This window comes from Oncorhynchus kisutch, linkage group LG22, assembly GCF_002021735.2.
Source record: "Oncorhynchus kisutch isolate 150728-3 linkage group LG22, Okis_V2, whole genome shotgun sequence".
Taxonomy (NCBI): Eukaryota; Metazoa; Chordata; class Actinopteri; order Salmoniformes; family Salmonidae; genus Oncorhynchus; species Oncorhynchus kisutch.
Genome location: NC_034195.2, coordinates 30,171,972 through 30,198,960, shown reverse-complemented (window position 1 = coordinate 30,198,960; position 26,989 = coordinate 30,171,972). Strand labels below are relative to the sequence as shown.

The following is a 26,989-nucleotide window of genomic DNA, read 5'->3' as shown; positions in this document are numbered from 1 at the left end:
GAGAGTCCAGGAACATTCGGCCATGTTACATCATCTTGGTGCCATGATGGATCGCGTTGTCCAGACCATGGACCGCTGGGAGAGACAGGAGAAAGTTCCAGTGGGATGCGTCTCTCCCTTCCCAGGGAGTATGATGGAATGGCAGCACAGTGCCAGGGATTCTTGTTACAACTGGACCTCTGCCTGGCCACTGTGCACCCAGCTCCCTCGGGAAGGGAGAGAGTGGCCGCCTGCGTCTCCTGCCTCACGGGAGGAGCGCTGGAGTGGGCAAACACCGTGTGGAGAGAAGAGACACGGCGTTGGACCACGTCGAGAAGTTCACCCGTCGCTTCCGGGCCGTCTTTGACCATCCACCTGAAGGTAGAGCGGCGGGGGAAAGGCTCTTCCAACTGAGGCAGGGGACTACAACAACATTGACGAATACGCTGATTCGGTGAGCGAGTTCATTAGAAAGTGCATCGGCGATGTCATACCCACAGCAACGATTAAAACATTCCCAAACCAGAAACCATGGATTGATGGCAGCATTCGCGCGAAACAGAAAGCGCGAACCACTGCTTTAAACCAGGGCAAGGTGACCGGAAACCTGACCGAATACAAACAGTGTAGCTATTCCCTCTGCAAGGCAATCAAACAAGCTAAGCGTCAGTATAGAGACAAAGTAGAGTTGCAATTCAATGGCTCAGACACAAGAGGTATGTGGCAGGGTCTACAGTCAATCACGGATTACAAAAAGAAAACCAGCCCCGTCGGATCGGGGTCCCCAGTTCACGTCAAGATTTTGGAAAGCGTTGATGGAACATCTGGGGGTCTCGATCAACCTCAGGTCTACCTCCAGTACACGCTGTAACACAAACACAACACTAACACCAAATTCAGACTCTGAATGGCAAATTCTGCAAAAAAATCCTTTGTTTACAATGTAACACACCAAATAATGCAGTAGAGCAGAATTAGGCCGATACCCGCTAATTATCAAAATCCAGGTAAATAGATGTTAAATTCTACTACCACCTAAAAGGGAGCGATTCCCAAACCTTCAATAACAAAGCCATCACTTACAGAGAGATTAACCTGGAGAAGAGTCCCCTAAGCAAGCTGGCCCTGGGTCTCTGTTCACAAACACAAACAGACCCCACAGAGCCCCAGGACAGCAACACAATTAGAACCAACCAAAAAATGAGAAAACAAGACAATTACTTGACACTTTGGAAATAATTTCTTTAAAACAGAGCAAACTAGAATGCAATTTGTCTATAAACAGAAAGTACACAGTGTCAGAATAGCTGACTACTGTGACTGACCCAAAATTTAGGAAAGCTTTGACTATGTACAGACTCAGTGAGCATAGCCTTGCTATTGAGAAAGGTCGCCGTAGGCCATATTAGAGACACATATTTCCCTCAGATTACACAGATTCACAAATAATTTGAAAACAAATCCAATTTTGATAAACTCCCATATCTACTGGGTGAAATACCACAGTGTGCATCACAGCAGCAATATTTGTTACCTGCTGCAACAAGAAAAGGGCAACCAGTGAAGAACAAACACCATTGTAAATACAACCCATATTTATGTTGATTTATTTTCCCTTTTGTACTTTAACTATTTGCACATCGTTACAACACTGTATATATACATAAAATGACTTTGAAATGTCTCTATTATTTTGGAACTCGTGTGAGTGTAATATTTACTGTTCACTTTTATTGTTTATTTCACTTTTGTTTATCCACTTCACTTGCTTTGGCAATGTAAACATATGTTTCTCATGCCAATAAAGCCCCTTGAATTGAATTGAATTGAGAGAGAGGAGCTACTAAGTAGTGGTAAGGTTTTTACCTCTCAGCTTTCATTTGGCCTCAACATTTCCAGAAACATTAAAAGTACGACTGTGTAAGTTCTGTATGCATGAATTGTTCTATTTGTATTGTTGACCATCTCCAAATCAACCCTACATGTACAGTGCATATCTGTCAAACTGACCAATCCAGACCCAGCTCTGCTCCATTAATGTATAGACAGTGCAGTTTGTCTGAGTTGGCAGGGGTGCTCTGCTCTGGTCATAGAGATATAACTACTGTAACAGAATAATTACCAATACACACACACAGCAACTGGGTCAGATACTGCCCTAAATTGTTCCTCACACACAGCGATAGAGAGACAGAGAGAGAGAGAGAGAGAGAGAGTGGGGGAGGGGGGTAATGAGTGTATCCATACTGAGTGTGTCAGCGGAATGCTGTGTTGAACTATGGACTAATTACACATCATTATAGAGACAGACACAGTCTGACAACACAGGCATCAACTCACAGGACAATACTTTTAAAGAACTGAAATGTCTTCAATACAGTGGGGATTGTGTGATTCGATAGATTCCTGCTTACAAATGACCATGGAAAAACAAGCAGTTCTGCAAGACAGAAGAGACAACAATCTACAAATCCCAACCTCTGTACGCAACTATACCAATTTAGTCACCAGATCGAAAGACAAAGGTAGAAAAAGATTGCAGTTTAATGTTTGGGACTGGCATTTACCCAACCTGCCACAGATAATAATAATAGTAAAAATAATAAGTAGGTGGGTGCTTAAATGTGTCCTATTTCACACATGTAAAATTCTGTATTATACACATGTGAATTGGAAAGTTTATTTTGTTGCGTATCCCACTCCCCTTGAGACACCCTGAGAGAGTGATGTCAAAGCCAGGGATCAGATATTATTGACAGCGACCCAGGAGCAAATAGCGTTAAGTGCCTTGCTCAAGGGCACGGACAGATTTTTCACCTAGTCAGCTCTGGGATTCAAACACCAACCTTTCGATTACTGGCCCAACTCTCTTAACCGCTAGGATACATGCCTGTAACCACTAGGATACCTATGTTTAACCGCTAGACTACCTGCCGGTAACCGTTAGGCTACCTGCCTGTAACCGCTAGACTACCTGCCTGTAACCGTTAGACTACCTGCCTGTAACCGCTAGACTACCTGCCTGTAACCGCTAGGCTACCTGCCTGTAACCGTTAGACTACCTGCCTGTAACCGTTAGGCTACCTTCCTGTAACCACTAGGATACCTGCCTGTAACCGCTAGGCTACCTGCCTGTAACCGTTAGGATACCTGCCTGTAACTACTAGGATAGCTGCCTGTAACCGCTAGAATACCTGCCTGTAACCACTAGGATACCTATGTGTAACCACTAGACTACCTGACTGTAACCACTAGGATACCTGCCTGTAACCGCTAGGATACCTGCCTGTAACCACTAGGATACCTGCCTGTAACCGCTAGGCTACCTGCCTGTAACCGCTAGGATACCTGCCTGTAACCGCTAGGCTACCTGACTGTAACCGTTAGACTACCTGCCTGTAACCGTTAGGCTACCCGCCTGTAACCGCTAGACTACCTGCCTGTAACCGCTAGACTACCTGCCTATAACCGCTAGGCTACCTGCCTGTAACCGCTAGGCTACCTGCCTGTAACCGCTAGGCTACCTGCCTGTAACCGCTAGACTATCTGCCTGTAACCGTTAGGCTACCTGCCTGTAACCGCTAGACTACCTGCATGTAACCGTTAGGCTACCTGCATGTAACAGCTAGGCTACCTGCCTGTAACCGCTAGGCTACCTGCCTGTAACTACTAGACTACCTGACTGTAACCGTTAGACTACCTGCCTGTAACCGTTAGGCTACCTGCCTGTAACCGCTAGACTACCTGCCTATAACCGTCAGGCTACCCGCCTGTAACCGCTAGACTACCTGCCTGTAACCGCTAGACTACCTGCCTATAACCGCTAGGCTACCTGCCTGTAACCGCTAGGCTACCTGCCTGTGACCACTAGGCTACCTGCCTATAACCGCTAGGCTGCCTGCCTGTAACCGCTGGGATACCTGCCTGTAACCGCTAGGAAACCTGCCTGTAACCACTAGGATACCTGCCTGTAACCGCTAGGCTACCTGCCTGTAACCGCTAGGATACCTGCCTGTAACCACTAGGATACCTGCCTGTAACCGCTAGGATACCTGCCTGTAACCACTAGGATACATATGTGTAACCACTAGACTACCTGCCTGTAACCACTAGGATACCTATGTGTAACCACTAGACTACCTGCCTGTAACCGCTAGACTACCTGCCTGTAACCGCTAGGCTACCTGCCTGTAACCGCTAGGCTACCTGCCTGTAACCGCTAGGATACCTGCCTGTAACCACTAGGATACCTATGTGTAACCACTAGACTACCTGCCTGTAACCACTAGGCTACCTGCCTGTAACCGCTAGACTACCTGCCTGTAACCGCTAGGCTACCTGCCTGTAACCGCTAGGATACCTGCCTGTAACCACTAGGATACCTGCCTGTAACTGCTAGGATACCTGCCTGTAACCACTAGGATACCTATGTGTAACCACTAGACTACCTGCCTGTAACCACTAGGATACCTATGTGTAACCACTAGGCTACCTGCCTGTAACCGCTAGACTACCTGCCTGTAACCGCTAGGCTACCTGCCTGTAACCGCTAGGATACCTGCCTGTAACCACTAGGATACCTATGTGTAACCGCTAGACTACCTGCCTGTAACCGCTAGACTATCTGCCTGTAACCGTTAGGTTACCTGCATGTAACTGCTAGACTACCTGCATGTAACCGCTAGACTACCTTCCTGTAACCGCTAGACTACTTGCCTGTAACTGTTAGGCTACCTGCCTGTAACCGCTAGACTACCTGCCTGTAACTGCTAGGCTACCTGCCTGTAACCGCTAGGATACCTGTGTGTAACCGCTAGGATACCTGTCTGTAACCGCTAGGATACCTGTGTGTAACCGCTAGACTACCTGCCTGTAACCGTTAGGCTACCTGCCTGTAACCGTTAGGATACCTGCCTGTAACTGCTAGGCTACCTGCCTGTAACCGCTAGGATACCTGCCTGTAACCGCTAGGATACCTGCCTGTAACCACTAGGATACATATGTGTAACCACTAGACTACCTGCCTGTAACCAATAGGATACCTGCCTGTAACCGCTAGGATACCTGCCTGTAACCACTAGGATACCTGCCTGTAACCGCTAGGCTACCTGCCTGTAACCGCTAGGATACCTGCCTGTAACCACTAGGATAGCTGCCTGTAACCGCTAGGATACATGCCTGTAACCACTAGGATACCTGCCTGTAACCGCTAGACTACCTGCCTGTAACCGCTAGACTACCTGCCTGTAACCGCTAGACTACCTGCCTGTAACCGCTAGGCTACCTGCCTGTAACCGCTAGAATACCGTTTTTGCATCAGAGCTCCTAGAGTGTGCGGCTCTCTTTAATTTTCCAGTTTTCTACTCCGCTAGCCAGCACCTCGCCTAAATAGGTGTGTTTATTTTTCTTCTAGATAGTAACCGTTAGGCTACCTGTGTGTAACCGCTAGACTACCTGCCTGTAACCGCTAGACTATCTGCCTGTAACCGTTAGGCTACCTGCCTGTAACTGCTAGGATACCTGTGTGTAACCGCTAGACTACCTGCCTGTAACTGCTAGGATACCTGTGTGTAACAACTAGACTACCTGCCTGTAACCGCTAGACTACCTGTGTGTAGTCTACCTGCCTGTAACCGCTAGGCTACGGCTTGGCTACCTGCCTGTAACCACTAGACTACCTGCCTGTAACCGCTAGGCTACCGCTAGGCTACCTGCCAGTAACCACTAGACTACCTCCCTGTAACTGCTAGACTACCTGCCTGTAACTGCTAGGATACCTGCCTGTAACCGCTAGGATACCTGTGTGTAACTGCTAGACTACCTGCCTGTAACTGCTAGGATACCTGTGTGTAACAACAATACTACCTGCCTGTAACCACTAGACTACCTGCCCGTAACCGCTAGGCTACCGCTAGGCTACCTGCCTGTAACCACTAGACTACCTTCCTGTAACCGCTAGGCTACCTGCCTGGAACCACTAGACTACCTGCATGTAACCGCTAGAATACCTGCCTGTAACCGCTAGACTACCTGCCTGTAACCGCTAGACTACCTGCGTGTAACCGCTAGACTACCTGTGTGTAACTGCTAGGCTACCTGTGTGTAACCGCTAGGCTACCTGCCTGTAACCACTAGGCTACCTGCCTGTAATCGCTAGGATACCTGCCTGTAACCGCTAGGATACCTGCCTGTAACCACTAGGCTACCTGCCTGTAATCGCTAGATACCGCTCCTTGTGTTGCATCCTACACCCCCAGAGTAACTGCTGGGGGTGTAGGATGCAGGTATCCTAACACAGGTATCCTAACTGATTACACACACATAATGTCTGCTGATCCTTCAATTATCAGCTCTTTAACACTGGGAGATCATTAGGGTACAGAGCATTAATCTTTTCTTCCCATTTTCCCAAAGCAACACTTATTGTGTTAGATCAGGTCATATAATCTAATATGGCATAGTAATAAACCATAAACTGTATGATCTCTGTAATAAACCCATGAAAATACATATTCTGTGTTTCACTGTTTTAATTTGTAGGATTGGGAGTCACAGTATATCATAAGCTAACAGTATGATATCATTATCTCATATATTCCACAGTAAGTCTTAAAGATGCACTATGCAGAAATCGCTCCACCATTTCCTGGATGCAAAAATTTGAATAGTTTGCCAAATGTCAGTTTATGTGACATAACAAGCAAGTATAGTGTAGATAATCATTCTCCCATCTAAACTGTGAAATATGTTTTTCATAAACAAAAATATAGGATTTTCAGCTGTTTGAAGCTGGTGTACACAACCAGATAGTAATAGATGCAAAAGCGAAATTTAAGAATGGGAAGCATAGAAATAGCGCACATCAAACAGATCTACCACTACTTAGACTTGCATTCAATGAGAATGACAAATCTATAACTCACATTTCTATGTGAATTTGGTCAGCTCACCCAAAAAGTAACATGGCAGCTTTAATTAAGCTCTACCTCCCCTTTTCAACCAGTCTGGTCTCAGACACTAGATGTAACATAGTAAGTGTAAATCCAGGACACTCATATTATTATGATATGTTACATGGTACACTGTAAACACCAATGTGCCATCATTACTCCAAAAACATAAGCCTATGCAGCCTTAACCAATTAAAAACAGCTCTACAGCAATGAGGTTTGTGCAGTAGGCCCGAATACATTACCACTGCAAATTGGCTATGCTTGATTTGCCCTGTCAATGTTGTTCTTCTCAGACCATTTTGAAATTATATTTAAAAACTGTAGGTATATGATCACACTGGTAATAAATCATTTGTTGTATTACTTGTGAATCACAGCTGAGTGTGCATAAAAATTACAGCATCATTTATTTTTTACTGGACTGATGACCTGCATCTGATGGTCAGTCTGAGGGGAGGGAACAGTGGCGAGACTGCCTCTCACCCGACTCACCATCCTTCCGCTCTCCCGGTCTTCCAGCTGATGGCGAAACTCAAGTCGCACTGCATTATTTCTGCCTCAAGCACCAATTCATGTTGTTATCCTATGATCAGAGAAAGTTAAATATGCTAATAATACGGCAAGCTTATGGGAAAACTTTGCTATACTCATTCATTGCAGCTGCAGTGCTGGTTGTAGTGTGAGTGGAAGTAGGGAGAACACACATTTTATGGCTTGTAAAAATATTGAACAAAGTGTTGACACTAGTGCTGAATAACAACTTAAACTTACTCATAAAAACAGCAGCTCTTTGCTGTATTCGTTAAGTCTCTCTTTAGTTATGGTTTTAAAAGTTTTGTAATCTCACAGTATCAACTTTGCTGTTTCCAGCCTTCTTTTTACATTCTATGGTTCGAGAAAAATGTGCAGACATGGTGATCTGAGATTTCTGATTGGCTACAACAGTAGGCCAATTGGTACACTTGATTTGCGCCCTGGCTCTGCCTTGTAGGCAGGGTTTTAACTTCAGACAGATGAAATTATTCCAAAGTAAACACTTTGCCTTCCCGGCGCTAGGGCTGCTGAATCAAGTGCACCTTCCGCCAACAGCATGAATCCAAATAGTAACACAAGGCTGTATCGTTGGGTTTTTTATAGAAATGTTTGGAGATCGACTACGAATTCCTTGGAGATTGATCCGTCACGGTTGGTGACCACTGCTGTAGGGGGTAGATATTTGAGTTGTAACAGCTTAAACCTTTTGAGTAACGCTCCCACTAAGTCATACCTCCAATATCATTTCCCAGTGTGCCTCACCTTTTCTAGTGACTTGTAGTGTTACCACCCATGACTGTAATTGTTAGTGAAAGAAACATGGTTGTAATCTCATTCATTTTCAGTCCTGTGGCCTTCACCAAGTGAGTTCCTAGGTGGATGGTATAACTATAATTTATTTATGACAATAATTATATATATCATAAAGCCTTATTCTGAGTCATAGCAAAATTGCAGTAATTCCAGATAAAAAAAATCCTAATTGGAGCATTTCCAGGAATCTTCCAACTGTGATTTCTGGAAAACTTGGGAAATGTACTACTAACATCTCATTTAGTTTTGAGTCAGTTCCATATTATAAGTAAAAATAACTTTTCATTGACTTTGAGTTAAATTTATTAGAACTATTTTAGTTAATAATGCCATGGGGTTTACTATGAAATCAGCTCTGTCTCACCTCAGAATTAGTATTTAAGGTTAAGTTTAGGCATGAACTCTGAATTTTTAAAATAAAAATAGAATACGGTGTCAATGTAAATAGTCCTGTGTAAATAGTCCGGTGTCAACATAAATAGTCTGGGTGGCTTTTGATTAATTGTTCACCAGTCTTATGGCTTGGGGGTAGAAGCTGTTAAGGAGCCTTTTGGACCCAGACTTGGTGCTCCGATACTGCTTGCCGTGAGGTAGCAGAGACAAAAGTCTATGACTTGGGTAACTGGAGTCTGACAATGGTTTGGGATTCCTCTGATACCGCCTAGTATAGGCCCCAGCTTGGCCCCAGTGATGTACAGGGCCGTACGCACTACCATCTGTAGCACCTTACGGTCGGATGCCAAGCAGTTGCTATACCAGGCGGTGATGCAACCGGTCAGGATGCCCTCAATGGTGTAGCTGTTTGTCACACCCAGACCTTAGTTATCTATGTTTTATGTATTATTTTGGTCAGGTCATGGTGTGACGAGGGTGAGTATGTGTGTTTTTGTATATCTATGGTTTTTTTATGTCTAGGGAATGTAGGTCTATGGTGGCCTGAATTGGTTCCCAATCAGAGGCAGCTGTTTATCGTTGTCTCTGATTGGGGATCCTATTTAGGTTGCCATTTTCCATTTTGGTTTTGTGGGTTATTGTCTATGTGTAGTTGCCTGTCAGCACTCGGTTTATATAGCGTCACGTTCGTTTTGTTATTTTATTAGTTTGTTTTGTGTTCTTTCTTTATTAAAGGAAGTATGTATTCATATCACGCTGTGCCTTGGTCTCATCAATATGATGAACGTGACAGAATAACCCACCAAATAAGGACCAAGCAGCGTGTGAATGAGGAGCAGTCATCCTGGGCCCTGGAGAAAGATGAGTGGAGGACACCCTGGACCTGGGAGGAGGTAATGGCAGGGGACAAGACCCTGCCATGGAAGCAGGTGGAGGTAGCACAGGAGGAAAGGTGACGATACGAGGAGTCAAGGCAACCACAGAAACCCAAGTAAAGAAAATTGGGGCGGGGGCACATGGCGGAGCCGAGGAGTAAACCAGAGGCAGTCTGGGAGAAGAAGGAGGATTCGGAGGAGAGAGAAATGGGGGAGTTGTTGAGTTGGTGGAGGATGCATGGATTTGGAATAAAATAACTCCTCGCACTCTCCCTCAAGTGCGCTTTCCCAGTCAGGTGTGTCCTGTTCCTGCTCCTCGCACTCTCCCTCAAGTGCGCCTCGGCAGTCCAGTACGCCCTGTTCTTCCTCCCCGCACTCGCCCTGAGGTGCGTGTCCCCAGCCCGGTACAGCCAGTGCCGGCACCACGCACCAGGCCTACTTTGCACCTCGGCAGTCCAGAGCATCCGGCGACAGTACCCAATCCAGAGCGTCCGGCGACAGTACCCAGTCCAGAGCGTCCGGCGACAGTACCCAGTCCAGAGCGTCCGGCGACAGTACCCAGGCCAGAGCATCCAGCGACAGTACCCAGGCCAAAGCGTCCGGCGACAGTACCCAGGCCAGAGCGTCCGGCGACAGTACCCAGGCCAGAGCGTCCGGCGACAGTACCCAGGCCAGAGCGTCCGGCGACAGTTCACAGACCGGAACCTCCAACGACGGGCCACAGTCCGTGGTCTCCAGCGACGGTCCCCAGTCCAGAACATCCGGCGATGATCCATGCAGCGAGGGTCCCCAGCCCGGGGGGGGGGGGGGGGGGGGTACTGTCACACCCAGACCTTAGGTATCTATGTTTTATGTATTATTTTGGTCAGGTCAGGGTGTGACAAGGGTGGGTATGTGTGTTTTCCCTGTCTAGGGTTTTTGTATATCTATGGGGTTTTGTATGTCTAGGGAATGTAGGTCTATGGTGGCCTGAATTGGTTCCCAATCAGAGGCAGCTGTTTATCGTTGTCTCTGATTGGGGATCCTATTTAGGTTGCCATTTCCCATTTTGGTTTTGTGGGTTATTGTCTGTGTAGTTGCCTGTCAGCACTCGGTTTATATAGCGTCATGTTCGTTTTGTTAGTTTGTTTCGTGTTCTTTCTTTTAAAGGAAGTATCTATTCATATCACGCTGCGCCTTGGTCTCATCAATATGACGAACATGACACTGTAGAACTTTTTGAGGCTCTGGGGACCCATGCCAAATCTTTTCAGTATCCTGAGGGGGGAAAAGGTGTTGTCGTGCCTTCTTCACAACTGTCTTGGTGTGTTTGGACCATGATAGTTTATTGGTTATGTGGACACCGAGGAACTTGTAACTCTCGACCAGCTCAACTACAGCCACGTCGATGTTAATGGGGGCCTGTTCGGCCCTCCTTTTCCTGTAGTCTACGATCAGCTCCGTTGTCTTGCTCACATTGAGTGACAGGTTGTTGTCCTGGCACAACACTGCCAGGTGTTTGACCTCCTCCCTATAGGCTGTCTTATCGTTGTTGGTGATCATGACTACCACCATTATGTCGTCAACAAACTTAATAATGATGGTGTTGGAGTCGTGCTTGGCCACACAGTCGTGAGTGAACAGGGAGTACAGGAGGGGACTAAGCAAGCACCCCTGAGGGGTCCCAGTGGCAGATGTGTGGTTACCTACCCTTACCACCTGGGGACGGCCAGTAAGGAAGTCCAGGATCCAGTTGCAGAGGGAGGTGTTTAGTCCCAGGGTCATTAGCTTAGTGATGAGCTTTGTGGGCAATATGGTGTTGAACGCTGAGCTTTAATCAATGAATAGCATTCTCACATAGGTGTTCCTTTTGTCCAGGTGGGAAAGGGCAGTTTGGAGTGAGATTGAGATTGCATCATTTCTGGATCTGTTGGGGCGGTATGCGAAAGGGTTTCCGGGATGATGGTGTTGATATGAGCAATGACCAAATGTTGCATGTTCAATTCTCATGAGAAAGTAGCATTTGCAACTACTTAGCATGTTAGCTAAGCCTTAAGCTTAACCCTATAACCTAACCCATAGCCCAGCTAACATTAGCCACAACAAATTGGAATTCGTAAAATATGTAGGACTATTGCAAATTCGTAACATATTGTACAAATTGCAATTCCTAACCATATCATTCGAATTGTAATTCGTAACATATCATACAGAATGGATGATGGACATCCACAAATTAATGGGAAACGTAACATATCATACTAAATGGAAGAAGACAGATTAGTCTGTCCCTGAGTCCAGGTTGTTTCAACAAGTTTACAGGACATTATCCCTTGGCCAGCCAACAGCCACAATTTACCTGCGACACTGCGCGCATTATAGTCATTAATCACATAACATATTCAAACGAAGGCGAACAGCACACTGGAAACTGCTAGTGAAAGTAACACATGTCTCATTAACAGTCACACTGACACACACAGAGGCTATAAATACACTGGATATGTCATGGTGAGGAGTAGGAGAAGCAGACGGTTGAAATAAGGAGAGAAACGGGACCGGTGCCCATCCTACCGCCTCTTTTGCATCTCCAGACAATCCAGACATAATAGCGCAGCGATGTAACAAGAAGTTAACCGGTGCTAAACCGCAAGACTGGTCTAACCCGCTTGTAATAACAGTTTTTCCTCAGATACCATTGTTTTAGTTATTCATTGTTAGGAATGACACACACACACACACACACACACAATTAATCACCTGCATTTACAGAGTCACACAACCAACAATTGGGATTTGAGAAGCTATAGGCGAGGATTAGATTAGTACTTACATGAGTTGTGTTGGAAACTGCGACGGCAGACAAATATCCGATGATAATAACAGTAAAATCAACGCGGCGTGTGTTCTGTAGGTGTCCATTGCCAGGCGCCAACTCCCCGTCCAAACACACGCACGCACATTCATACACTACGCCCCTCTCCAGCTGCGTGTTTGAGTGTGTAGAATGGTCCACGCCAAGCCAGTAGTGTGTGTCACACACTCGGAGATAACCCAGCCCCGCCACCGACAATCTGATCAACTGGCATCAGCGCTCTAACAGGTACCGGATTGGTACCCCTCTCTCTCTGTGTCTGTCTGAGGTGATGGTAGTCACAGATACATAGCCTATCAGGGATGTTCTATTGGGTTGACATCTCTCTCTTTCGCGCGCACGCACGCACACGCACGCACGCACACACACACACACACACACACACATCAAATTTTACTCAGTTTGATGTCAAATCATTTCTCGGGGAGTCCTTACCAATCATCATCAATCCCCCAGACAGACAGAGAGACATAGCGACAGTGTGAGTGACAGGTAGCAGACTCGTCAGAAGACAGCGGTGACTGATAACTTATTGATCGCACCATTGAACAGACTGTTATGAGATAGCGATTTACAGTATCAAATTCTTCACAACGTGATCCATCTAAAGGGTTTTACAAGATTCCCTACCTCTACAAGCGCTATGAGTGACATAATGGCTACCGAGCCAATGATGTTGTGCCAAAAGCTAGGCCTACATAGCCTTTGGTTATTATGCCAACAAGACAAGCATTATGTACAGCAGGGGTTACAGTAAATATGCAATCACACAATCACCTACTCTATATGTTTTGCCTATGGGTTGTCTAAAATATTGGTGGTAGATTTAAAAATAAAATGGGCTGAGAAAACAATGTGACCAATCTACTGTATCTATTATACAGTATTTCAGGTGACAGCCAGACTGTGTTATGTGATCTAGTTCCAATTATTAGGCTCTCAGAGTCCATGTCTGGTTGGACAACAGAGGAGCCAGTCAGATAGTCCGACCCAGAGGCAGGGCAGGGTAACACATCTGGGATGCTTGGGGATTTGGTTATCGTTGCTTAGCAACCACACACACCATCTCCCTCATCCTATCTCTCTCTCATCTCCCATTAGCATAGAGAGGAGAGACAGAGAGGGGACAGACAGAGAGGATAGACATATAGAGGAGAGACATAGAGAGGAGAGACAGAGAGGGGACAGACAGAGAGGATAGACATATAGAGGAGAGACAGAGAGGAGACAGACAGAGAGGATAGACATATAGAGGAGAGACAGAGAGGAGACAGACAGAGAGGAGAGACATATAGAGGATAGACATATAGAGGAGAGACATATAGAGGAGAGACAGAGAGGAGACAGACAGAGAGGATAGACATATAGAGGAGAGACAGAGAGGAGACAGACAGAGAGGATAGACATATAGAGGAGAGACATAGAGAGGAGAGACAGAGAGGAGACAGACAGAGAGGATAGACATATAGAGGAGAGACAGAGAGGAGACAGACAGAGAGGATAGACATATAGAGGATAGACATAGAGAGGAGAGACAGAGAGGAGACAGACAGAGAGGATAGACATATAGAGGAGAGACATAGAGAGGACAGACAGAGAGGAGACAGACAGAGAGGGGACAGACAGAGAGGATAGACATATAGAGGAGAGACAGAGAGGAGACAGACAGAGAGGAGACAGACAGAGAGGAGAGACATATAGAGGAGAGACATATAGAGGAGAGACATATAGAGGAGAGACAGAGAGGATAGACATATAGAGGAGAGACATATAGAGGAGAGACATAGAGAGGAGAGACAGAGAGGATAGACATATAGAGGAGAGACATATAGAGGAGAGACATATAGAGGAGAGACAGAGAGGAGACAGACAGAGAGGATAGACATATAGAGGAGAGACATAGAGAGGAGAGACAGAGAGGATAGACATATAGAGGAGAGACATATAGAGGAGAGACATATAGAGGAGAGACAGAGAGGATAGACATATAGAGGAGAGACATATAGAGGAGAGACAGAGAGGAGACAGACAGAGAGGAGAGACATATAGAGGAGAGACAGAGAGGAGACAGACAGAGAGGATAGACATATAGAGGAGAGACATAGAGAGGAGAGACAGAGAGGAGACAGACAGAGAGGATAGACATATAGAGGAGAGACAGAGAGGAGACAGACAGAGAGGATAGACATATAGAGGATAGACATAGAGAGGAGAGACAGAGAGGAGACAGACAGAGAGGATAGACATATAGAGGAGAGACATAGAGAGGACAGACAGAGAGGAGACAGACAGAGAGGAGAGACATATAGAGGAGAGACATATAGAGGAGAGACATATAGAGGAGAGACAGAGAGGATAGACATATAGAGGAGAGACATATAGAGGAGAGACATATAGAGGAGAGACATATAGAGGAGAGACATAGAGAGGAGAGACAGAGAGGATAGACATATAGAGGAGAGACATATAGAGGAGAGACATAGAGAGGAGAGACAGAGAGGATAGACATATAGAGGAGAGACATATAGAGGAGAGACATATAGAGGAGAGACATATAGAGGAGAGACAGAGAGGAGACAGACAGAGAGGATAGACATATAGAGGAGAGACAGAGAGGAGACAGAAGAGAGGATAGACATATAGAGGAGAGACATAGAGAGGAGAGACAGAGAGGAGACAGACAGAGAGGATAGACATATAGAGGAGAGACATAGAGAGGAGAGACAGAGAGGAGACAGACAGAGAGGATAGACATATAGAGGAGAGACATATAGAGGAGAGACAGAGAGGAGACAGACAGAGAGGATAGACATATAGAGGAGAGACAGAGAGGAGACAGACAGAGAGGATAGACATATAGAGGAGAGACATAGAGAGGAGAGACAGACAGAGAGGATAGACATATAGAGGAGAGACATAGAGAGGAGAGACAGAGAGGAGACAGACAGAGAGGATAGACATATAGAGGATAGACATAGAGAGGAGAGACAGAGAGGAGACAGACAGAGAGGATAGACATATAGAGGAGAGACATAGAGAGGACAGACAGAGAGGAGACAGACAGAGAGGGGACAGACAGAGAGGATAGACATATAGAGGAGAGACAGAGAGGAGACAGACAGAGAGGATAGACATATAGAGGAGAGACATAGAGAGGAGAGACAGAGAGGAGACAGACAGAGAGGATAGACATATAGAGGAGAGACAGAGAGGAGACAGACAGAGAGGATAGACATATAGAGGAGAGACAGAGAGGAGACAGACAGAGAGGATAGACATATAGAGGAGAGACATAGAGAGGAGAGACAGAGAGGAGACAGACAGAGAGGATAGACATATAGAGGAGAGACAGAGAGGAGACAGACAGAGAGGATAGACATATAGAGGAGAGACATAGAGAGGAGAGACAGAGAGGAGACAGACAGAGAGGATAGACATATAGAGGATAGACATATAGAGGAGAGACATAGAGAGGAGAGACAGAGAGGAGACAGACAGAGAGGATAGACATATAGAGGAGAGACATAGAGAGGAGAGACAGAGAGGATAGACATATAGAGGATAGACATAGAGAGGAGAGACAGAGAGGAGACAGACAGAGAGGATAGACATATAGAGGATAGACATATAGAGGAGAGACAGAGAGGAGACAGACAGAGAGGATAGACATATAGAGGAGAGACAGAGAGGATAGACATATAGAGGAGAGACATATAGAGGAGAGACAGAGAGGAGACAGACAGAGAGGGGACAGACAGAGAGGATAGACATATAGAGGAGAGACATAGAGAGGAGACATAGAGAGGAGAGACATATAGAGGACAGACAGAGAGGAGACAGACAGAGAGGATAGACATATAGAGGAGAGACATAGAGAGGAGACATAGAGAGGAGAGACATATAGAGGACAGACAGAGAGGAGACAGACAGAGAGGATAGACATATAGAGGAGAGACATAGAGAGGAGACATATAGAGGAGAGACATATAGAGGACAGACAGAGAGGATAGACATATAGAGGAGAGACATATAGAGGACAGACAGAGAGGATAGACATATAGAGGACAGACATATAGAGGACAGACATATAGAGGATAGACATATAGAGGACAGACATATAGAGGACAGACATATAGAGGACAGAAATATAGAGGAGAGACATATAGAGGATAGACATATAGAGGACAGACATATAGAGGAGAGACAGAGAGGGGACAGACAGAGAGGATAGACATATAGAGGAGAGACATAGAGAGGATAGACATATAGAGGAGAGACATATAGAGGACAGACAGAGAGGATAGACATATAGAGGAGAGACATAGAGAGGATAGACATATAGAGGACAGACAGAGAGGATAGACATATAGAGGAGAGACATAGAGAGGATAGACATATAGAGGAGAGACATATAGAGGAGAGACATAGAGAGGATAGACATAGAGAGGAGAGACATATAGAGGACAGACATATAGAGGATAGACATATAGAGGACAGACATATAGAGGAGAGACAGAGAGGGGACAGACAGAGAGGATAGACATATAGAGGAGAGACATAGAGAGGATAGACATATAGAGGAGAGACATATAGAGGACAGACAGAGAGGATAGACATATAGAGGAGAGACAGAGAGAGGAGAGACAGAGAGGAGACAGACAGAGAGGGGACAGACAGAGAGGATAGACATATAGAGGAGAGACATAGAGAGGAGACATAGAGAGGAGAGACAGAGAGGAGACAGACAGAGAGGATAGACATATAGAAGAGAGACATAGAGAGGAGACATAGAGAGGAGAGACAGAGAGGAGAGAGACAGAGAGGATAGACATATAGAGGACAGACAGAGAGGATAGACATATAGAGGAGAGACAGAGAGAGGAGAGACAGAGAGGAGACAGACAGAGAGGGGACAGACAGAGAGGATAGACATATAGAGGAGAGACATAGAGAGGAGATATAGAGAGGAGAGACAGAGAGGAGACAGACAGAGAGGATAGACATATAGAGGAGAGACATAGAGAGGACAGACAGAGAGGATAGACATATAGAGGAGAGACATATAGAGGAGAGACAGAGAGGAGACAGACAGAGAGGAGACAGACAGAGAGGACAGACATATAGAGGAGAGACATATAGAGGACAGACATATAGAGGAGAGACAGAGAGAGGACAGACAGAGAGGGGACAGACAGAGAGGAGACAGACAGAGAGGAGACAGACAGAGAGGACAGACATATAGAGGAGAGACATATAGAGGACAGACATATAGAGGAGAGACAGAGAGAGGACAGACAGAGAGGAGACAGACAGAGAGGAGACAGACAGAGAGGATAGACATATAGAGGACAGACAGAGAGGAGACAGACAGAGAGGATAGACATATAGAGGAGAGACAGAGAGGAGAGACAGAGAGGATAGACATATAGAGGAGAGACATAGAGAGGAGAGACAGAGAGGAGAGACAGAGAGGATAGACATATAGAGGAGAGACATAGAGAGGAGAGACAGAGAGGAGACAGACAGAGAGGAGACAGACAGAGAGGACAGACATATAGAGGAGAGACATATAGAGGACAGACATATAGAGGAGAGACAGAGAGAGGACAGACAGAGAGGAGACAGACAGAGAGGAGACAGACAGAGAGGATAGACATATAGAGGAGAGACAGAGAGGAGAGACAGAGAAGATAGACATATAGAGGAGAGACAGAGAAGATAGACATATAGAGGAGAGACATAGAGAGGAGAGACAGAGAGAGGAGAGTGAGACAGAGGAAATAAGCAGAGAGAGAAAGGAAGGACATAATAGTGCTGAAAGATAGGAGGCTGGAGGCCTTGACAGACAATAGACCGAGATGGAGCCGCCAGTCTCTAGACTGAGGATGCAGAGGTGCTAGACTAATGCCTGCTATACACACTCTCTCAGCACAGCACACAAGTCTTTGTTCTGTGTGTTTACGTGCGTGCAAGCTGTGTGTGTGTCTGTGCACGTCTGCATGTACAACTTCTATTTTTCTGTCCTTTAGTCCAGTGTTTCCCTACTGGTCCTCCAGTACCTCCAACAGTTCACATTTCTACTGTAACCCTGGACAAACACACCTGATTCAACCTGTCAACGAATCATCAAGTCCTCAATGAGTTGAATCAGGTGTGGTTGTCCCGGGCTACAATGAAACTGTGTACTGTTGGGGGTACTGGAGGACCAGGGTTGGGAAACACAACTGTAGTCCACTAGGAGCCATTACTGAGAGGATGTTGCCACCTGATGGACATGAAGCGAATATACAGGAATACGTGTAGTGCTGAAAGTTTGATTGAATACAATTGACTGGGGTGGATGTACATATAAGAGCCGAAGGAAAAATAATAGTTGCAGATTACATAACACACTCAAATATGAAACCAAAAGTCCTTTAAGGTTGTGGAATAAATCTCTTTTTATATTTATTCTTTAGACTTTAGGTAAACAGCCGGTTTTTACAGCACAATTTGCATAATAATATCTCAACACATCCTGTGTACAACCACAAAACCAGAACGCTAGATTCTCCATTTTTACACTGAATGAAAAACAAGACAATTTTTACAAGCATAATCTTTATACAGTCGGAATACCATTTCCGATAAATCTATACATATTCTCTCTTTTTAAACATAATCTGGAAGCAAAAATATTGACAGACCATCAACAAAACATGCAACATCCAGGTTGGCTCGGTGACGTCTGCGACATGGTTGTACAGTCAGACACCCATGGGTTGACAACACAGTCTGATCACAAAAGTACCTCACACACACCACTAGAGACAGACAGACAGACAGACAGACAGGTTTGAGTTTTTTGTCTTCTTTTTTTCTCACATGCTCGAACCTCAGACAATATGATTCATCAATCTCTGTAGAAAATAAAAACACTTTGTATTTACACAGATCAGATGAGTATGCCACATTCACACCCAACAGATACACGTTTGATTGGTTTCACGGTTACTAGCAACGGACTTAGGAACAATGTATATTAACTATCTAGCTCAGGGAGACCATAAAGGGTTGTTGGACAGTCCTGGAGTTGGGCATTGAAAATAACCTCTCATTATTTTTCCTCAGACTCATCATCATTGATTTATACATACATGTGTTGGTGGTTGTATCAAACATACAGATTGATGTCTCCTTAGATTTGTACATTGTGAAGCAATATGTACCTTATATTGTCTGTGAATGTAGATGTTGTGTTTTGTTTTTCTATTGCCTTGGAAATCAAAAAGAGTGGTATCTGAACTTCTTCCTACAGCACAGATAACATGACTCAACATCATCTCAACATGGAGACACTAACTGGAACAGATACTTAAACTTGCATGTCATGACACGTTACACAGGACAATGAAATCAATCACCGATGTAATACTAAAGTGCACACAAGCTTCATGTCCATGATAACAGCTGTTAAGTAGTAAAAAAAATCTCTCTCTATTTTTTTAAAATCCTTTTCTTCAATAATATATAAACCAAAATAAATTAAAATTCTATTCATAAGATAGATATTTTCAGACACAATGTTCACTGATATTACATGTTAAGAAAATGCATTCAAACACAAGGTCTATGTTGCATAGAATGACTTCAACACAACCAATGGGTTTGCATACAAAACAAGGTTGGCACGACAATATCATTTTCTGTAAAACTAACCCTCTTTAAAATCACCTTTTTTTGTCTTATGAACATTTGTGACATCTTGACTCAGTGTCTGAATTTCGAGGCTCTGATATGGACTTAATTTATTAGGAAATTGCATCTGTCCTCCCTAGTTGCTCAGTGATATACCTTCAGACACTGACAGTATGGTTGAGGGTACTAGCTCTGTAGGGTCACTTGATGAAGTTGTTCACTATGATCCACTATATAGATCACTGGCAATAATAATGTACTAACAACAGTAGGGCCATATGGTTCTGAGCCCATAGATCTGGACTGTATCTGTGTATCAGTGTGTCCTGCCATGTTATGACTGGGACATAGGTTATGACTTAGAGCTTTGATCAGAGGCAGTGACAAAGGCTGGTTCACTGTGTTGTCGCATTACATCCACTGACACTAACTGCACAGTGTACAATTTACAGTGTACTGTTTACAGTGTACTGTTTACAGCAAGATGTTGAGTGTTCATTTTTTTTTTTTACAGAACATGACTGTGATGTCACACACGCAGAGGACAGGTCTGTCTAACTGTTGCTTTAACATAGAATAGGTGAGCAGCCCAGTAACCCAAACAGGGGAGCAAAGCATCTCACCTGAGAAAGGCTACACACCCCTCTGTCAGATTGCAGGTTGGTCAAGGTGGCCAGCAATCTCGGTTTTGCTCTCGAACCAAAACGATTGTTTAAGCCTCCAGTCACATGTGCGTAAGACATCACAAAAACATAACCAGTCTGATGAGTCCAGTAAAATCATGGGATCTTCCTCAGTGAGTAACATTCAGGACATAATGAGGGGAGGGGACGGAAGATTCCTACACACTGCTGTCTCACAACACAATATATCAGACTGAAATGAGTTTGAAGGGAAGGGACCTGACATCCTCTTCTATCTGTTCTCTTCTCCCCACCTGTAAGAGGAGGGATATCCATGTAGTAGTTCTCCTCTAATGTCTCAGTTGTGCTATGAGTTCTACATTCACCATTTGAACTGCATTTTCCTATTTTCCCACTGTATAACACCCAGTATAACTGCATAACACCAGAGCTAAAGGGATTGGATTGTCTGTGCTCCTTCCATACCCTTGTCTGTACAGAATGTAGTCTTTAGAATAAACTGTACATGAGGAGACACCTCATATCGTCTGTAATATATGTATCTATGGTCATAAATAACATTTCTCTGTACACTGTGTCTCTGATATGATTCATATTCTGACATATATCTATCTACATCTGAATGTACATGTACATCTATCCAGGTAAGGTCAAATTGGAGTTTTATGGCTGTTGGCAACAAACTGTAACGGTACATTACTGCCACCTACTGGACTTGAGCGTTCAGGTCAGGTTTCGTTAATTACTTATCAACCATATAATTGCACTGTACTTTTTGTACACAACATAAATAGAATCTTACAACAAACATTCCATACTTTTTCAAGCAGCCAAGGACAAAAACACACAAACAAATACATCAATTTGAACCCCACTCACTGACTGACTGACTGACTGACATTTTCACAGATCAATCACAATAATGATAATGATCTGATAAGCCATAAACAACCGTATCAGATCCAGACAGAACAGAAATGAGTAGCTCCATCATGGTAACTATCTTTGTGATATTGCTGCCCAGTCCTGTTTGACGTCAGGTTTTGCATCCGACATGTCGAGCAGAGAGCTGAGAGGTGGTGAGATGTGTGTGTCCTCTTACAGTGGAGGACTTCTTCATTCCTCGGTGTGTGTGTGTGTGTGTGCTGGCAGTCTATCCAATCAGGGCACAGTCTCTGACAGTCTTTGGTCCAATTAAGAATCAGGGTACAGTCCATGTATGGCAGTGGGAGAGGGAACAGGGGGATCAGTTCTTTCTGGGCATGTCCGTACCCACAACCCCTCTTCCTTCCCTCTTATCTCTTCTTCTCCTCCCCCTCTCTTTTCTTTTCATACAGAATAACACAAAGGGGATGAAGGGCACTGTGTAACTCAACTCCTCCTCCTCATCTTGACAAAGAACAGCCATTGACCAAGAGTATTCATTGATCTTCACTGACCTCTGGTTGACCCCTCGGTGTCCTCTCAAGTCGATCTCTCATGACTGGTTGTGTGTGGAGCTGACCAGCAGCTTGTGCCAGCTGACCACCCTCTTCCTCATGTCCACCTTGTCCAGCCAGATGTAGGCCTCTCCTATCAGGGTCTTCTTCATAAACTTACCCCCGTTAGACACCAGGAACAACTAGGGACAGGGGGAACACACACACATACTTGTAGTGTCCTGTGTGTTTGTTTGTGTTTGTCTGTGTGCGTTCATGCGTGTGTGTGAAAAGTACTGGTATTACAGAACAGTCATAGGGGCTGTTGGAACAATAAAAAGTCTGCATAAAGCAGGCCACCAGAGTAAAAAAACACAAGGTGTTAGAGTGTGTGTGTTACCTGCAGGGAGTGTCCGGTGGGGTTGAGGCTGAACCTAAAGGTCTCGTTGAAGGAGGGTTCTCTGTCGTGACGACACACTCTGGTCTTCTTCTTGATAATCCTCTTCTGAGTCGCCACGTTCACCACATACAGCTTCACATAGAGATCTACAGACAGACACACAGTCAGACGGTCAGACAGTCATTGAGGCAGACAGACAGACACACAGTCAGACGATCAGTGAGGCAGACACACACACACACACAGTTACCTGGTAGGTGGTCTGGGCTCTTGAATTTGTAAGTGATGTTTCTACACTGTAGGACTTCCAGGATCAGCTGGTCTCCCTCTTGTTTCACCTCCTTCTTCAGAGCAACCTTGATCTCCCCCATCACCTGGGTCTTACCCCCACCCCCTGGAAGAGGAGGGACAGAAGGGGTAGGAGGGAACAGGGGGGTTGGCAGCAAGGGACAGAGTGAGAGAGAGACAGAGGCGAAGTTACAGCGAGATACACACACCCTTCCTCTCTGCAGATGTAAATTATTCAACACCAACGCGTTATTGACATACTGCCTGCACCAAAATGGATCCAGGGGAGGACTCTCCTCTCTCCAGTTTCACTAAACTCAGTTCTGAACCCAAAACCATTCTCCGCCACGTCACTGTGGCTGTAACTCGGTTAGAGGTCAGGTTGGGAACGCTCATTTCCAGGAAAGGTTCGAGAGGTCAGTTGCCAATGATAATGAACCTTTGAACTGGCTGCCCAGTTGTGCACTAAGATGGCCTCTAGTCTATTGTTATGGAATGAAACTGGAGAAACTGAGAGAAAGAGAGAGGCACCATGACACCTGAGCTATCTGACTCCTAGATATAGTTAAGACACAGAGAGCAAGATAGTTACTTCCTATGTATGGGACCAGGCATTTAGAGGCTGTTGGTGTTATTTCCTGTTTGGTCCAGCAGATGGCAGACATGTAAAGACAAAGTTTATTAGGAGAAACTGGCACACGCACACACACACACACACACACACACACACACACACACACACACACACACACACACACACACACACACACACACACACACACACACACACACACACACACACACAGTCTTACCCTCGCTGTCTGATAGCGAGAGTGGCAGTCCCCTAAACTTGTCAGGACCGTTGGGGATGATCTTCCCTCTGTTGGAAATGAACACACATTAGATCCACAGATACAAAACATGTATGTGATACATCATCCACCACCACATGATGAGGTCACCCATCATGCTAGCACCACCCCACACAAACAGGCTGTTTACTCACATGCATGGGACCTGGAAGATGGCACTGTCCACCCCTGTGCCAGCCCCCTCGTCTCCATCCAGACCCCCATACCCCTCCATCAGACTGGGGGCTGAGGACACCACCGGCCCAGACACATCCCCCAACCTGTGGCCTGGTCCTACAGAGGGTCGGGGGAAAGCGAGAGAGAGGAGGGGCAGTGAATGACGGCATGTGTGTCAGTGTAGGAGGGAGAGAAAGTGAGATACATTTCACTACCTTGATAATGTGTGTCCATAATATTCTATAAACTATAATATAAAAAAGGTTACTACTATTCTCATATATGAAAGTGAATGTAAATGTTGTAGCTACATCGGTGGTCACAGTGTTTATTTATTTGATTATGTGGATCTCCATGAGCTTTTCCTTCTGGTGTCCATAACAACAAAAAAGGGTTCAATGAGCTTACAGGTAATAATACATGTACTGACAAACAGACTAAAACAAACATGGGTGACACTTTCCTGAAATAACAATCCATCATGATGTAGCTATAATGCATTGTAAGACCTGTCATGAGCATGTATGGCCCCTTTACAATGTCTTCTCACCCCTTATAAAGGGTCATACATCCTTTTAACAAGATATAAAGCATTATAACTGAACGATTTATGTAAAGTGTTTCTGATACATATAAACCATGGAATAAACATGATCTAATAGCAAAGTACGTACAGGGATTATAAATATAATAATCATTTATAAACATGCTAAAATAATAGTTATGGTAATTATTTGAATAGATGGGCATATTTATTATGATTTTTAACTAAAATTTTTTTACCCCAATTTCATGATATCCAATTGGTAGTTACAGTCTTGTCCCATCGCTGCAACTCCCATAAGGACTCAGAAGAGGCGAAGGTCTAGAGCCATGCGTCCTCTGAAACATGACCCTGCCAAGCCACACTGCTTCTTGACACACTGCTCGCTTAACCTGGAAGCCAGCCACACCATATAACTGGCGACACGAGTCAGTGTGCATGCGCCCGGACGGCCAAACCCTCCCCTAACCGGGACAACGCTGGGCCAATTGCACGCCATTTCATGGGTCTCCTGGTCACGGCCAGCTGCGACACAGCCTGGGATCGAACCCGGGTCTGTAGTGACCCTGTGCCACAAGGGAGGCAGCATTAATTATGAATTTAAATAAATACCAAAGCAACTATTGAGACGTTTTTTACTATTTACACATATATATCAAAACTCTAAATGGTTTACATGATCATTAAGTTGTATTATGTTTCTTAATGATACCATGCTTGTCTAGAGGAGAGAAAGGCCTGAAGTTTGATTACTGAGGTTATATTATATTATTCTTGTTTATAATTTCTATACTCCCGTCCTGTTGTCTCACCTTCCCCAGACACTGCTGTTCCCCTGAAGGTCAGACTCCTTTCTGTACTCTCATTGGCCGGTGAGTGTAGAGTCAGTTTCCTGTTGCCCTTTGTCCCCCATGCTGCTGTGTCTGTACTTCCTGGTGTGTCTGGTCAGTGCCAGGTGGCGTTTATAAACTCATCACGTTGGGGGTGGGAAGGGAGGATACTGGTAGACTATACATCTCAGGGTGTTTGTATCATTACATTGGACACATTTAGGGGTCAGGGGTCACACACATATGCACACACACTCACACTTGCTCACACACACCTACGGGGGCTTGACCTTTTCCAATGAAAGGGCAGTTAGGGGATTGAACCAGACACACAAACCAACACCAGGAGAGGGGGGGGGGACTGCATGTCACAACCTGGGGGTCAAGCTCTATCATGGTTTCTAGACCTGGAGGATGGATAGGGGATCACACTGGGAGACAGTAGAAACCATGTTGGAGAGAGACATGTATATCCTCACTCTATTTAGACTGGGAACTGTGGCTGTTTCGTCTCTGTCCTGTGTGTTACTGTTCATACTCTGGGCTATTGTGAGTGTCTGATGTGTGTATGATGGAAATCTGCTCACTCTGAGCCCAAACGGTGCTGTGCCCTTACTTTACCCAACCCTGCAGACGTCACAGTAACGTCACAGTAACGTCACAGTAACGTCAGAGAAACAGAGGACCGTACACATTTTCAGTGTTTAGTGTGAGAACAGCAGTTTATAAATTCATTTTTAATATAGATTTTAGATTGAGATGTTTTCTCCACAGGCCAGGGTCTACTATAAGATCTGCCATGCAATGTTTTAGTGATGGACTCTGTCTAGATCAGTGGGTGTTACACCCCTAGAGCAAACAAGAAAACCCAACAGAATAGAACTTAGAGGAACCATCTAATTGCTTAGAAGAACCAATCAGAAGGCCAGAACAGAAGGGAGAGGAAAAGAAGAGAAAAGGAGTGATAGAACAAGAGGAGAGATAAACGGAGAGATGATGAGCTAGCATGCGTGGCAGAGCCGAGAGGAAGTGTGTCACAGGAAGGGGTGGGGATTACTTGGTTGGAGGCGGGACTGTTGCACGGCGGCCTCGGCGGCAGCTATAGCTATCCCAGCATCCTCCAGGTGGGCTTGCGTGACGCTGCTCTTGCTCTGGCTGCGGGATGGACCATGGGAACGAAGCTGGCCGTCTGAAGACGACTTAGAGCTGCCTGGACTACTGTGGGATTTCTCTAGAGTTACCATCTGCATGTCTGGGAGAGGTAGGAGGAGGGAGGAGTGGGAGGAGGAGGGAGGAGAGGGAGGAGGTAGTGATAGAGAGAGGGAGAGGAGATAGAGGAGATAAAGGGAATGTCTGTAAAAGTCACTAAAAGAGCCATGTAGTAGTTACACATTTGTACTGTGGCAAAAACATAAAAATAGAATAACCTTGACTTCCTTGAACTAACACCCCACCCTGTCGTACTACTCTGACTGTGATATGTGGTAGTCTCACCTACAGTAGCTATCGTAAGATGAATGCACTAACTGTAAGTCACTCTGGATAAGAGCATCTGCTACATGACAAAAAACAAGGATGACACCACAACATGGAGGGCACTGAGACAGATAAGTGACTGGCACTAAAAGTATAATTATGACAGCCATTAGCAAAACTGTCACCATGACTACATGTTCTCTCACTATGACAACAGAGTGGCAATCAGCAAAACGGAAATGAAGAAAAACTGTAAAGCAACTGAGTGGCTAAACCCCACAAT

The 26,989-nt window shown here is 45.1% G+C and overlaps 2 protein-coding genes across 7 annotated transcripts in view; both read right to left on the bottom strand.

Annotated features, from left to right (window-relative positions):
* Positions 1-12,923, bottom strand: part of LOC109866961 (voltage-dependent calcium channel subunit alpha-2/delta-1) — a 134,003-nt gene extending 121,080 nt beyond the window's left edge. The window contains exon 1 of one of the 3 annotated variants that reach the window (XM_031802066.1): positions 12,360-12,923. In XM_031802066.1, the coding sequence (XP_031657926.1) occupies positions 12,360-12,493 (134 nt within the window). In that variant the 5' untranslated portion in view covers positions 12,494-12,923. The remainder of the gene's footprint in view (positions 1-12,359) is intronic. The other 2 variants (XM_031802067.1, XM_031802068.1) reach the window with 2 other exon arrangements.
* A 7,653-nt stretch (positions 12,924-20,576) lies between these two features.
* Positions 20,577-26,989, bottom strand: part of LOC109866960 (protein piccolo) — a 99,097-nt gene continuing 92,684 nt past the window's right edge. For all 4 annotated transcript variants that reach the window (XM_031801422.1, XM_031801423.1, XM_031801424.1 and 1 more), the window contains 6 exons: positions 26,288-26,482; positions 23,835-23,973; positions 23,641-23,708; positions 22,791-22,934; positions 22,541-22,686; positions 20,577-22,343 (listed from right to left, as the gene is read on the bottom strand). In XM_031801422.1, coding sequence (XP_031657282.1) covers positions 22,200-22,343; positions 22,541-22,686; positions 22,791-22,934; positions 23,641-23,708; positions 23,835-23,973; positions 26,288-26,482 — 836 coding nt within the window. In that variant the 3' untranslated portion in view covers positions 20,577-22,199. The remainder of the gene's footprint in view (positions 22,344-22,540; positions 22,687-22,790; positions 22,935-23,640; positions 23,709-23,834; positions 23,974-26,287; positions 26,483-26,989) is intronic.